Raw genomic sequence first — 14586 nt, forward strand, 5'->3', positions numbered from 1 at the left:
AGTGTGGTTATTTTGCCTCTGTGGTTATTTTGCCTATTCTGCCGGCAGCTTGTATATTGTTTTCTTTTTTCTAAAGGCTGGATACAACTGGTGGTTTTAAGGACAGGGACCCAAACATACAGATTTAGCGTACATAGCAAAAAAAAAAAAGTCAATGAGACACAAACTCATGAGACTGCCTAGGCAGGAATTTATATTTTATTTGCTAGCTATAATTACTCAAAGAATTCTATTTAGAGAGGATCTAAGCCTGGCTACAGTAATAAATCTGTACCTGATAATCGGAAGGCATTAGGGAGGGGCCACCAGAATTAGCAGCTGAAGGTCCTATGCGTGGCTTCTTGTTTGGAGGTCCTGGGTTAAGACTGGAGTCTTGGCTGTGTTGGAGTGCTGCTGCTGTCGTTGCCCCTGCTATCCCTGTACCATTGGTCTGACCGCTGTTCTGCTGCTGAACCTGTTGCTGTTGAGCTGTTGTCTGTTGTTGGTTAGCTGCTTGTTGCTGGTGCTGATTTTGTGCCTGTTGATTCTGAATAACAACAAAACCACATAAATGCTATGCAGAATTATAAGTATATCCACAAATGTACACACATCAACACAGTTGCCAATATTTTATTGTACTTTGCGTTTATTACATTTCTACAATAAAATACGGGACATTAATGAAGAAAGTCCAGCACTATATTCAAGAATACAGTGTTCCATACTGCTTAACATACAGATACCTGAGACTAATACACACCTTATCAACTTTCTCTTCTGGTTCATCTTCATTTAAAAATTCTCGTTTTGGATAAGGAATCTGACACCCTGCAAATACACTGAAGAAATACAGTGCATAAGGAAAAAGCAGAAAATGAAACATTATGGTGCACATTAAAGTGCTCAGCATGAGTACACCCTTTTGAGAAGTAAGATTTTAATCAATATCTCACTGAATACAAGAACAATTTCCAAAATTTTGACAAGACAGAGTTTCGTAGAATATTTTTTAACCCATAACCTGAAAGTAAGGTTAATAATATAACTTTCATTACAAAATGTTCAGTTTTACTCAAATTAGTTGATGCAAAATTATTGTACCCCACATAAAAAATTTGTACATCTAGTATTTTTTATGACTTCCAAGATTTATAAGGACGGCATCAAGTCTTATAAGTATGGAATGAACAAGTTGGTGACATATTGCAACTTCGATCGTTTTCCACTCTTCAAGAATGAGCTCTAAAAGTCTGAATGATGAATATAGCCTAATGCTCAACTTGTCTCAAAATAATTCACTATAGGTGTTTCAGTTGGTTCAGATCAGGAAACATACTTGATCACTGAATCACTTTCAGCCTGTTCTTTTCAGAAATGCAACAGTGACTTTAGATGTGGCTTTTGGAACATTGTCATGTTGGAAAAGTGCACATCTACCAGAGGCACAGAGTGATCGTAGCATCTTCTCTTTCAATATAGAGCAGTATATTTGTGAAGATCATCAATGAAATATGTAGCTTCCTGACACCAGCACTCATGCAGCCCCACATGAAGACACTGCCACCACTATGTTTCACTGTAGGAACCATGCATTTTTCTTTGTACTCCTCACCTTTGTAATGCCATGCAGTTTTGAAGCCATCGGTTCCAAAACGATTTATCTTGGTCTCATCATGCTTTTTTTTCAGCATGGACCCTGGAAAATTGTAGGTGTTTTTTGTGATTTTTCATGGGCTTTAGTAGAGACTTCCTTCATGGATGATACCCATGCATGCCATTCCTCTGCAGTGTACACCGTATAGTGTCACGAGAAACACTCACCATGGTTTGGCTTTTTACATCTTTAGCTAACTGCAGTGAACTTGAATGTCGATTTTCTTCAACCCTTCTCATAAGAAGACGCTCCTGTTTAGGTGTTAGTTTTCATGTTTTTCTGTGAGGTGGGTGCAGTTCTCTCTTCAATTTTTGTATCACTTTTGCCACAGTAATCTGACTGATAAGTAAAGCTTTGCTGATCTTTTTCCAGCCTTCACCTTTCTCATGTAAAGAGATAATTTTTTTTCTTAAGACTTGTGAAATTCCTCTTCCATGTGGTGCCATTGCTGGCAACATGAATGGGAAAGGGTTTTCTTTGTTAAGCAACTCCCTTTTATAGTCATGCTGGACACCTGTTTAATGAATATAATCAGACTTAAGTGTGGTTGAATTCTTGTTAATTAGCATTTTGTAGTCTATATTAGCTTTGCTTTTAAGAATTTCATTGTGGTGTACTGATTTCTGCAACATGGTGTTGAATGAATTTGTCAGGAAAATTACTTTTTTGGGTGTGCAAAATAACAAATCTTGTTTCCAATCAATGGCTGACATTTGTGGGAGTATTTTATAGTATGGTATCCCATAGAAAATGCGGATTCTGAAAGGAAACCAAAGGTTTTCTGACAAATCTGTTGGGGTGTACTCATTTATGCTGTGCACTGTATATTTACATTATAAGAACAATAGAGAACACGAAACATGGCATAAAATTACTAAAATCAATTACTGCAATAAAACATTTTTCGAGCTTTAAAAAATCATGCAGTTGTGTATAAGATAACAGACAACATAATGGAAAAATGCCATATTCAATCTTTAATTCTTCTGCTGTTCCAGCAGCGCCACTAAGGTGGTTTACTGCAGGTCTGCATTTAGTTTGCTGAATCTGTGATGTATTATACCAGCACATGACCACTCTAGCCAATTATTGGCTATAGCAGTCATATTGTACATACTGGCATCACGACAACAGCCAGTAACTGGCTGAAAAACGAATATACTGATATGCCAAGTCACAGTTCAGCAATGGAAAACTGGACAGGTGGCACCAGAGCCCCAAAAAATTAAAAGGAAAGATTGGACTTATTTCAATAAAACGATTAAATGTAATGAATTAGATGAAAGGATGTGCCCACAGCAAAGCAGTATTAGGCTATGTGCCCACGATGCAGAAATGCTCCGGATTTTTCCTGAGCGTTTCTGCATCTCCCTGGCAGAAAAAACGCATGCGGATTGTACATGCGGATTGTACATGCGGATTGTACATGCGGATTGTACATGCGTTTTTCCTGCCAAGGACAAGCGGATGTGAAGCGGTCTTCACTTGCATTTCCGCATGCGGGTTGACAAGCGCTTTCCAAGCGATTTTACCATCACTTGGAAAGTGCTTGTGACAACTTGGTCACACTATATAAATCCATGCAAACGGCATGGATTTATATAGTGTGACCTTAAAGAATATTTTAAAATAAAAAAATAAATCTATACTTGCCTTCCAATGGCCCCCGCAGTCTTGCTTTGCTCGGTGCTGACTGCTGGCAGATCGCGGTACACTGAAGGACCTGCAGACGTCAGCATCGCGTGACCCATCACATGACTATGACGTCAGCTCAGGTCCTCCAGTCCATCGCGAGCTGCCGGCAAGTGAAGAGAAGGAGACCGGGGGCCATCAGAAGGTAAATATAACATTTATTTTTTATTTTATTCTTTTTTTTTTACAGGTTCTATGGTACCCGGGTCCGGAGGAGAGTCTCCTGTCCTCCACACCCGGGTACCATCCGCACATTGAAACGCATGGAATGCGCATCTACAGATGCAGTGATGCGTAATCCATGCGTTCCAATGCAAGTCAATGGCTGCGAAAACGCAGCACTTCTGCAAAATAATTGGTAGTGCTGCTTTTTTTTCCGCAATGATAATCCGCAGCGGAAATCTCCGCAGCATGTGCACAGCACATGCAGATTATCATTGGGGGACATGGCAGGCCTTCTACCATGCGTTTTTTAAGCAATTCTGCAGCGTTTTTGCCGCTGCGAAAACGCTTAAAAAACGCATCGTGGTCACACAGTCTTAGACACCTGGCTCCTATTCTACACTATATTTCACTACATATATATGGCACGTGTTCCTGCCTATCAACATTGACTCACAATCCAACAAAGATGACAGAAATAGTGATCCCCATATAAATATACTGCATAAAGCTGCTATAAGGTTTTAATGTACATACAACTCTAAGGGTCTGCACAAAAAACTGTAAGTTCTCCACAAATATTTCTTAAAGTGCAAAGCAATTGTTTCCTCCGTGCATGCACGCATTACCACAATCTAGAATATGCTCCTCTTATCTCATTCTGTACCAGCTCTCTGATATCATTTGATATGCAGGAACAGACTGTTTCAATGTCATCCTCAAAGTCAATGACTCTGATATATATTCTGCTGGCCAAATGATGTAGGAGTAAGTGCAGAGACTGTTGGCTCCGCATGACATGAAATGCGGGCACATGACAAAATGCGTAGGATGAACATTATATCTAACACAACATTATTAGAACACAAGATTCAGAAAGTGTGATCGGATGGGAATAAAGAACACATACTCAGATGTGGGCAGAGGATCCTCCTGGAAGTAGAGATCCTGCAAAGCTTGCTCTGATGTGATCCTTTTTGTGGGGTCCATAGTTAGAAGTTTTTGAAGCTGTAATCAAATATTGTGTTACTCCATGATAATCCACACACATATCAAATCCATAAAACATGCTAAAGGTTGGGAAACATGCTGATTTAGCTGGAACTGGCTGATGAACACAAATGTAGATCTCCATCATGATACATTTGCCTTTTGACACTCGTACTTATCCTAGAAAATTGGCCCGATCATGCTAATCACACTCCGATCAGACTCTGATCAGAATGTGATTTGGTTTTCTCGGATGTGGAGAAAAAAAAAAAAGTTTCTCCATCTTCTACGTGCAGTGTGACAGTGAAAATCGGACCGGACTTGGATGTCATCCGAGTGCGGTCCAATGTTTTCCAAGGAAACATAGATATGAATGGCAGAATGTGATCCGATACGGATGAAACTTATCCAGGCTGCTATTTTATTGCTCAGACCGGATCGGGGAATGGAAAGAAATCAGACAAGTGTACGGCCCCATAGAATAACATGGGGATGAGTGCCATCCGTCAAACGACGGATAGCACTTGTCCCATTTTTAAAATAAGGTCATCACTATCAGATTGATTGGTATCCGACACCTGGCACCACCATGGATTCACATGTATAGCAACCTGGTATTAATGGGGCTTTAAAGATAAATATAATCAGCTGTTTCCACCTCTGGTGTTGGTTGGATGTCAATAATGTACAGAGAGGAACTGCACCGCCCCATAAACAGTTTAGTAGTCTTTGCCAAGAACCACAGATGAGCTTCTATTCAACTCAGGTTAGTGGATGGCGCTGCAACTCATGAAGATCACAACTTATGCACACAATTGAAAGGACTTCTCTGCTCAGCTGGAGATGCAGCAAGCAATCAGGCAGTCCATCAACATGGCTACAAGAAAGAAATTGTAATACAGCGCTAAAATCAGGGTCTCTCTTACTACTTTATACTGATGGGAATAACATACCCGGACTGGAATAAAGTCCAAGACAAGAAGAGAACCATAATTAAAAATTAATTAATCTTTATTAGAATCCAAATTAAAAACAATAAAAAACAAGTAAAATTACAGAGTGATTCGTGCGAGGGACACCACTGCGTCCTGACCAGTAAAGAAAATATTGTCTAAAGGCAAGATTGATCTATAAGGATGAGGACCTAAGTGGATCTAGTCTAGTGACTTCACATATAGTACAATACAATTACCTATTAGAACAGATCTATAATACAATGGTATAGTTTTAGACAAAAATATTATTCCAGCAGTGCATACTGACACTTAGTCCCAAGTATATAGAGAATGCAGGACAAAAAGGGGATTTATATAGTTTTGATCATCCCAAAGAGGGCATAAAAGCATAAGCATGTGTTCATGTCTATAAGGTCACAAGCAAATTATTATCACAGGTTTAAAAATATCACCATAACATTCAAAGAAGAATAATGCCCTATATCGGTTAACAGGACTGACACATATGAACACATGGAAGCCCAAAAGGTACCTGTATAATGGGAAAGTCCAGAGATGCGCAAGATAGGAGTGGTCAAAACAGATAGCAGTGGCATCCCCACACCCCGATGCACGTTTTGCCACAAGCTTCTTTCGGGGCATGAACAACTCTGTAATTTTACTTGTTTTATATTTATTCTCTTCTTGTCTTGGACTTTATTCCAGACCGGGTATGTTATTCATGTCTTATGAAGTGCCATTAATATAATTAATTGAACATTTGAGCTCTACTATTTATACTGATGGGGCAGCATAAACCAGGCAACAGATTCTATTTAAGCAGCAGCACTTTATCTCACTTTTTCACCAAAATGTGCAAAGCTGTGACGAGAATGGGGCGAAGCAGGTGTGTGACGCCAAAGCTCACCTAATTCATGACAAGCTGTGGTGTTCAATATGCCAGAAAGCTTACTTCAGTCTCTGACTGGAGTAAGATTTCTAGAGTGACGCATGGAAGAACATGCCACTTGTCAGACAGACGTTCAAGATAAAAGATTCTGGTCTTGATAAATTAGTCTTAATACATATTTTTTAATAACTGGTCTTGATAAATATTTTTTGGGCTTCATTAACTGCAAAAAATCAGATTACAAGCTCCTTATAGGCTGAGCAGTGCACACTATATATACTGCCAACCAGTGCACTGTGATATAATCAGCACTGCTGTTTCAATAAGTAATCAGCAAAGTCAGTAACTTCTGCAGTGTCTAGCAGGATCAATATTTATTCATGTTCTGCTCTTCAAATTTTTAAATGAAGGGTTGAATAATTAATAAATGAATAATATACATCAGTAATTTCTCTTTAGAGGTTATAATATGTAAATGATGATGGGAAAAAGTAGTTTGTTTGTGGGAAATGGTTGGAAAAGGGATAGAGAGCATGGCTTCAGATCATGAGTATATCAGCCCATTTTATATATGACAAGGTAAATCATGAGAAGCTGTAATGGCACTGACACAGCAATCGTTGGAAACCAAAGTACAGAGCTGTTCTCAGCACATATAAGTTTCCTTCCTAATACAAGTCATCAATAATGAAGGCAGCAGCTTGCTTTAGTCCCAACAATACAGCTACCGATAACGTACGGTATACTACAAACAGCGATGAGAACAGATTTCATTATGATTCAAATGATGCCAGAAAAACATGAGGTCCACATACTGTATATACTCTACATTAACCTCTTAAGGATGCAGCAAATTTTTGTTTGCATTTTTCCCCCTCTCCTTTTTCAAATAGTCATAACTCTTTTTTTTTTAGCTTTTTGACCATATGAGGGTTTGTTTTTCCTGAGACTAGTTGTACTTTTGAATGACACTATTCATTTTACCATATGAAGAGAAAATGGCAAAATCATTACAAGTGCGGTGAAATGGTAAACAAAACAAAAAGTAAAAAAAAATACTAAATTCCACCATTGTTTTTGGGGGTTTTCTTTAAGGCTATGTTCACACATTGCGTTTTTGCTGCGATTTTTTTTTTTCTGCAGGCAAAACCTGCTCTCATGGCAGTAAGGGAGTTGCTTACAAAAAGCAGGTTTCAGTGCGTTTTTGCCGCTTTCTTTGGTGCAGATTACATGTGTCATTTGTCTACAATACATGTTCAACAAAGTTATTGTTATTAACCAAAAACACAGCAAAAATGCGTAGCTGCGCTTTTTCATTTGCTTTCTATGGTTAAAAAAAGACTGCAAAAACGCTGAAAGAAGTGATTTAAAAAAGCAGCAGTTTTGCAATCCAGTAACGAAAAAAGCAAGTGTGCATGAGATTTCTGAAATCTAGCTTTTGAGGGTACTGTAAAAAGCAGCTTTAAAACACTTAAAAAACGTAATGTGTGAATTGAGTAGTTAAAATAATCTGTCAGCATGATTTTCCAGGTCAGTTCGATTACAGTGATACAAAAGCTGTGGAGGGCTTGATTTTTTGGCGTGGCGAGCTGTTTTTAAATTTCATTTCGCTTTCTTTCTTTTTTCCTTACAATATTTACTGTATAGGTTAAACAATTTTATATTTTAATAAATTGGACTTTAATGGATGTTGCAATACCAAGTACAGCATTTTTTTCTTTTACATTTCTTTATTTTTTTGCTAGGATAAATGGAGTCATTTGATTTCAGTTTCTTATTTTTTAATACTTTTAAATCTTTTTTTTTCTACTTTTTGCTTCTTTTTTCAGTTTTTCACTTCTTTTTTTAATTTGATCACGTGTACTATATGCAGCACTACTTCATTATTGCTGTATATTGTAAAAATCACATTCTCCAGGACATCACAGGAGAAATAAAAAAAAAAAAAAAAAAAAAAACTACGAGCAACAGTACATTGGGATTGCGGGATTTTATTTCTCTTTTAATACATCCTAAAATCTTGTTTGATTTTGTGACTGCTGCTTGACATTGAGTACTGCTGCTCAGCTTACTTGTAACCAGAAAACCCAAATCCTTCTCCTGTTCTGTAGTCTTGAGTATACTCCCATTTAATGTATAAACAGCAATAGCATTACTCTGTCCTAAAAGCATTACTTTACATTTATCTACATTAAACCTCATCTGACAAGTGTTTCCCCATTCAGTCATCTTATCCAGATCGTTCTGCAATATCGTAATGTCAAGATTAGATTTTAATATCCTACATAGTTTGCTGTCGGTCTTTGCTGAGCTGTCATTCAGCACCGTCAAGGTGTACCTAATTATGGATGGTGCCTATTATTTATGTCCTACCTCCATGTGGCTCTTCTGAATGGGGAACTGAAAGAAAACTTAACACAGTTCACAATTAAAACCTTATCTGGGCAGGATGTGTAGACAAGGGTGCTGAAACGTGGAGGTGAAACGTGGCACCCCCCATATGTACTACAAATAATTAAAAAAAAATAGGACCCACACACCTCTAGCATTAAATTAACGCTAAGTACCTCACATTTTTAATGTTTACAGCAATAGTGGAGTTCATGTATTCATTAATCACAGTGTGCTGATGCAAAGTGTATGTCTATGCTTGTATATTGGCCACAGAGTATTTGTGCACCTGTACATTAATTTAATACTAAATATGTGCGGGCCCCTTTTTCTTTTTTAGTAGTATACAGTACATTGGGGAGAGGGGGGCCAGCCCCTCAGCACCCATATGTCCACATCCTTCCCAGACAAGGTTTTAATTGTGAGTTATACCTGTTTCCTTTCACTTCCCCAGTCCAGATGAGACTTGTCTTGGCAAATGATGGGACATTAGTGATTTATTTAACTCACTTATATAGCGCCATTAATTCACAGCGCTCACAATCTAGATTCCCTATCAATATGTATTTGGAGTGTAGAGTGCGGGAGGAAACCCTCGCTATCATGGGGAGAACATACAAACTCCTTGCAGATGTTGTCCTTGGTGGGATTTGAACCCAGGACCTGAGTGCTGCAAGGCTGCAGTGCTAACCACTGACCCACTGTGCTGCCCTAGGGACTATCCATATTTAGGTACACCTTGATATGGTTGGATGGCTTTTGCACTCATTGATCAAAAAATGCTAACAAAGTACCTTATGATTTTAACATTTAACGTTGTATTGGAGTTCGTGCATTTATTAATCACAATATGCTTATGCATAGTGTATGTATACAGTACAGACCAAAAGTTTGGACACACCTTCTCATTTAAATATTTTTCTGTATTTTCAGGACTTTCAAAATTGTACATTCACACTGAAGGCATCAAAACTATGAATTAACACATGTGGAATTATATACTTAACAAAAAAGTGTGAAACAACTGAAAATATGTCTTATATTCTAGGTTCTTCAAAGTAGCCACCTTTTGCTTTGATGACTGCTTTGCACACTCTTGGCATTCTCTTGATGAGCTTCAAGAGGTAGTCACCGGAAATGGTTTTCACTTCAGAGGTGTGCCCTGTCAGGTTTAATAAGTGGGATTTCTTGCCTTATAAATGGGGTTGGGACCATCAGTTGTGTTGTGCAGAAGTCTGGTGGATACACAGCTGATAGTCCTACTGAATAGACTGTTAGAATTCGTATTATGGCAAGAAAAAAGCAGCTAAGTAAAGAAAAACGAGTGGCCATCATTACTTTAAGAAATGAAGGTCAGTCAGTCCGAAAAATTGTGCAAACTTTGAAAGTGTCCCCAAGTGCAGTTGCAAAAACCATCTAGCGCTACAAAGAAACTGGCTCACATGAGGACCGCCCCAGGAAAGGAAGCCAAGAGTCACCTCTGCTTCTGAGGATAAGTTTATCCGAGTCACCAACCTCAGAAATCACAGGTTAACAGCAGCTCAGATTAGAGACCAGGTCAATGCCACACAGAGTTCTAGCAGCAGACACATTTCTACAACAACTGTTAAGAGGAGACTTTGTGCAGCAGGCCTTCATGGTAAAATAGCTGCTAGGAAACCACTGCTAAGGACAGGCAACAATCAGAAGAGACTTGTTTGGGCTAAAGAACACAAGGAATGGACATTAGACCAGTGGAAATCTGTGCTTTGGTCTGATGAGTCCAAATTTGAGATCTTTGGTTCCAACCACCGTGTCTTTGTGCGACGCAGAAAAGGTGAACAGATGGACTCTACATGCCTGGTTCCCACTGTGAAGCATGGAGGAGGAGGTGTGATGGTGTGTGTGTGCTTTGCTGGTGACACTGTTGGGGATTTATTCAAAATTGAAGGCATACTGAACCAGCATGGCTACCACAGCATCTTGCAGCGGCATGCTGTTCCATCCGGTTTGCGTTTAGTTGGACCATCATTTATTTTTCAACAGGACAATGACACCAAACACACCTCCAGGCTGTGTAAGGGCTATTTGACCAAGAAGGAGAGTGATGGGGTGCTACGCCAGATGACCTGGCCTCCACAGTCACCAGACCTGAACCTAATCGAGATGGTTTGGGGTGAGCTGGACCGCAGAGTGAAGGCAAAAGAGCCAACAAGTGCTAAGCATCTCTGGGAACTCCTTCAAGATTGTTGGAAGACCATTTCCGATGACTACCTCTTGAAGGTCATCAAGAGAATGCCAAGAATGTGCAAAGCAGTCATCAAAGCAAAAGGTGGCTACTTTGAAGAACCAAGAATATAAGACATATTTTCAGTTGTTTCACACTTTTTTGTTAAGTATATAATTCCACATGTGTTAATTCATAGTTTTGATGCCTTCAGTGTGAATGTACAATTTTCATAGTTATGAAAATACAGAAAAATCTTTAAATGAGAAGGTGTGTCCAAACTTTTGGTCTGTACTGTATGTCACAAGAGAAATAACATGACAAACACTAGAGTCTTCAACAACCTATCGGCTCAGCGTGATTGTGTCATAGGTGGGCTGAAGGGCGCCTGAATGAGTGGCATTTGAAATGTTAATGGCAGCAATCGGCAGTAGCACCAGTTGCTGCTGTTAGAGATAGATGGCAGATAAGCAACACAGGCGGTATCTGTCATGTGTGGAAGAGGCTGAACTCCTAAACCCTGTCACACTCTATGACATAATAGTACACCATGGTGCATTAAGAGGTTAAAGATGAGCAACATTGCAAGTTCCTTCATAATAGATCAGAGCTGCAGTCACAATTCTGCAGGTTGCTATTGGAGATTGACAGCCTGATCTGTAGAAAGTCAAGCTTGTTGACAGGGTGCAGAGAAAGAGATTACAGCATGTTCACCCTGTAGTGAGTGATGACGGTTACAGCCCGATGCACCTTCCCAATCACTTTAAGTAAGCAGCTGCAGGAAGAATATAACTTAATTTTCTCCCTGTGGCCATTGCTCCAATAAACCAGTTTAACATGATTTTAAAGCAATTCAACTTCAGAATACCTCTATATCTACAAGTAAATAGCATTTTTAGAGTCAACAGATTAACATTATTGTAAGTACCACAATTCTCAGAATGTAATGAAATGTCAACTGGGGTGCGCTGAAGCCTACAGAATTGTGAATTCAATTATAGTCCAGAATTTAGGATCAGGACAAGCTGTCTAATACTATATAAGTGAAAAGTAAAGGGGTAGTTAAAGGTAAGCTGTAGTGTCGGCGCCTCTGCCTCCTGCTGGGCAGAGACGCCGATCCCCTCACCGCCGCGGTCCCGGTCCGACATCCTCCGGCTCCCCTGCTGCATCTGCCCGGGGTGCGTGCACCACACACAGTTCCCCGGGCACTGTATTTAGGATGCGCGCGCTCCCTCCCTCTTAAAGGGGCTGCGTGCGCCATCCTAAAGAGACCCCAGCCAATGGCCAGAGGACTGCCCTTATATAAGGCACCTCCACAAAAATGGAGGTGCCTGTGCAAGGTTGTTGTTTGTGTGCTAACACTCTCCTCAGCCTTCAGGTTCCAGTGCTCGCCAGCCTGTCTATCAGCCGTGTCCGCCTGCCTGTCTATCAGCCGTGCCCGCCTGCCTGTCTATCAGCCGTGCCCACCTGCCTGTCTATCTGCCGTGCCCGCCTGCTTGTCTACCCGCATCACCTGCCTGTCTACCAGCCATGCTCATTGGCTGCACCTGTCGGCTTCGGCCATCAGTCCCGTGGGAGTCGCCTGCTCTCACACAAGGTCGGTCCCAGAGTGGCACCTGGTTCACCTTCCCGGTCCCTCCTTGGTTCACGGATTAGACTAAGCCGCCGTGTGGCGAGAGTTGGTCCGGGTAGGCACTTAGTTACACCCCTCTGGTCCCTCCTTGTATCACAGCACAGAGGTTCCACCACCCGGATCCATAACATAAGCATACACTTTCTGATAAAAGATTGTAATACGATGCTTACATTGCTGTGATAAAGCTTTTATTGAGTATTTAAAGGGAACCTGTCAGTAGATTAATGCTTCCACGTCATTTCAAACACACTTGGCTGCAATTGTGTAACCAGTGTCTATTTCATGCCGCCTGTGGTTCAGGCAACATGAAACAGCTAAGCAGTACCCTTTAAAGTAAAGTTCTTGTTTGAATAATCTGTTAGAGAATATATTGAGCAATTCTCTAACAAATACTTTTATTACAATTGTCTCTAAAAATTGTCATTGTGGTCAGGGATACCATCAGGGTGGTATCTATCTATCTATCTAATATTGTAAGAGAGTCACTGGTAAAATACTGGAGGAGAGAGATGTTTCACTGAAGTTATTAGCTTCAGTGACATGAACCCAGAAGCATAATATGTGCAGAGAGGGGGAGTGAGAGAGAGAGAGAGGTGGAAAGAGGGGGGGGGGGGTAGAGAGAGGGGGAGAAAGAGAGAGAGACAGCGGATGAAATAAATATTGAACACGTCACCAATTTTCTAAGTAAATATATTTCTAAAGAAATCAAACCATAAATGTCCATAGATTAAGTTATGTGTAATAATGAGAAATGACACAGTAAAAATGTATTGGACACTGTAATGCAGCGGCTTGCTGCATTACTGTAATGGTCCAGGGTGTGTTCTGGCTGACCATGTACCTCTCCCTCAGGTGACTGATCACATGACTGTGACATCAGCAGAGGTCCTGTGCACACAGAAGGACTGATCACATGACTGTGACATCAGCACAGGTCCTGAATGCACTGAAGGATATATAAATCTTGGTGCTTTTGAGACAGTGTGAAAGGCGTGAGGCCTGTTCCCTGGGTGTGGGACACCGTTAGCCTGGAGAGGCTTAGTGAGGCCTAGAGAGGCCTGGTGAAGCCTGGTGAATCCTGAAAAGCAGAGGCTGGATCCTTGTGTGTAAGAGATGCCAGTAGCCTTGGAGGGCAAGAGCCTTGGAAGACAAGAGTCTTGAAAGGCGGAGGCTGGATCCCTGTGTGTGTAAGAGATGCCAGTAGCCTTGGAAGGTACGAGGGCTGGAGACCCCCATCTGGGAAACCGTAAAGCCACAGCTGTGGCAGAACAAATCTGATGGAAACCGCTAGACCCGGCAAAAGGTAAAAGCGGTGCATTATATGGACATTAATATAGTTACTTTTGCTGAAGGCTGTAACTGGAGCCAAGTGGGCCTGTCTGCCCCTTGGAAAGCTCTTGCATGTTATGTGTGTAAACATGCCGGTGAGCCACTGAGATGGACTATGTTATAAGCAGTTATGAAGTGTAGTAAACTGCTGGATTGTGAAATACCGGAAAAACGTTGCATGTGTGCTTTAATTGACCCAGTGAAGCGAGTGTCCCCCAGATTGATGACTAGCGCTACCTTACATGTGGCTGGAGAATGCGGGCAACTGGAGCCCGGTTGCTAGGGGCAACAGTAGCCTGATTGCTAGGGGCAACGGCACAGGACGACGAGTATGGATACAAGCATCTTGCTGTGGCTCGGCGGGGTTACGAAAATTGTCCTCGCACTCAAACCTGGTTTGCTGTGGCTCGGCGGGGTCACGAAGATTAAAGCATCTGGCTGTAACTCGGCAGGGTTACGAAAATTGTCCTCGCACTCAAACCTGGTTTGCTGTGGCTCGGCGGGGCCAACAAAATTTCCGGGGAGAACGGTGTGAAGTGTCTAGTGTGAACAGTGTACCGCGATGGCTGTGAACGGAGCAGCAAATGAGACTGAAGCTATTGAGCGATTAAAGTGCCGGTTAAAACCGCAACAGGTATTTGAGAAACGTCTACAGGACATGGTGCAGGAACGGCAGGAGCTGTTGGCACCGTATAGAAT

General features: G+C 41.0%; 1 protein-coding gene across 2 annotated transcripts in view; it reads right to left on the reverse strand.

Annotated features, from left to right (window-relative positions):
* CDK19 (cyclin dependent kinase 19) overlaps positions 1-14586 on the reverse strand; it is a 252857-nt gene that overhangs the window by 16460 nt on the left and 221811 nt on the right. For both annotated transcript variants that reach the window (XM_073675859.1, XM_073675858.1), the window contains 3 exons: positions 4401-4498; positions 743-821; positions 275-526 (listed from right to left, as the gene is read on the reverse strand). In XM_073675859.1, coding sequence (XP_073531960.1) covers positions 275-526; positions 743-821; positions 4401-4498 — 429 coding nt within the window. The remainder of the gene's footprint in view (positions 1-274; positions 527-742; positions 822-4400; positions 4499-14586) is intronic.

Source organism: Phyllobates terribilis, unplaced genomic scaffold (genome assembly GCF_046119375.1).
Source record: "Phyllobates terribilis strain yellow unplaced genomic scaffold, ASM4611937v1 Scaffold_3__8_contigs__length_932513732, whole genome shotgun sequence".
NCBI classification, from domain to species: domain Eukaryota; kingdom Metazoa; phylum Chordata; class Amphibia; order Anura; family Dendrobatidae; genus Phyllobates; species Phyllobates terribilis.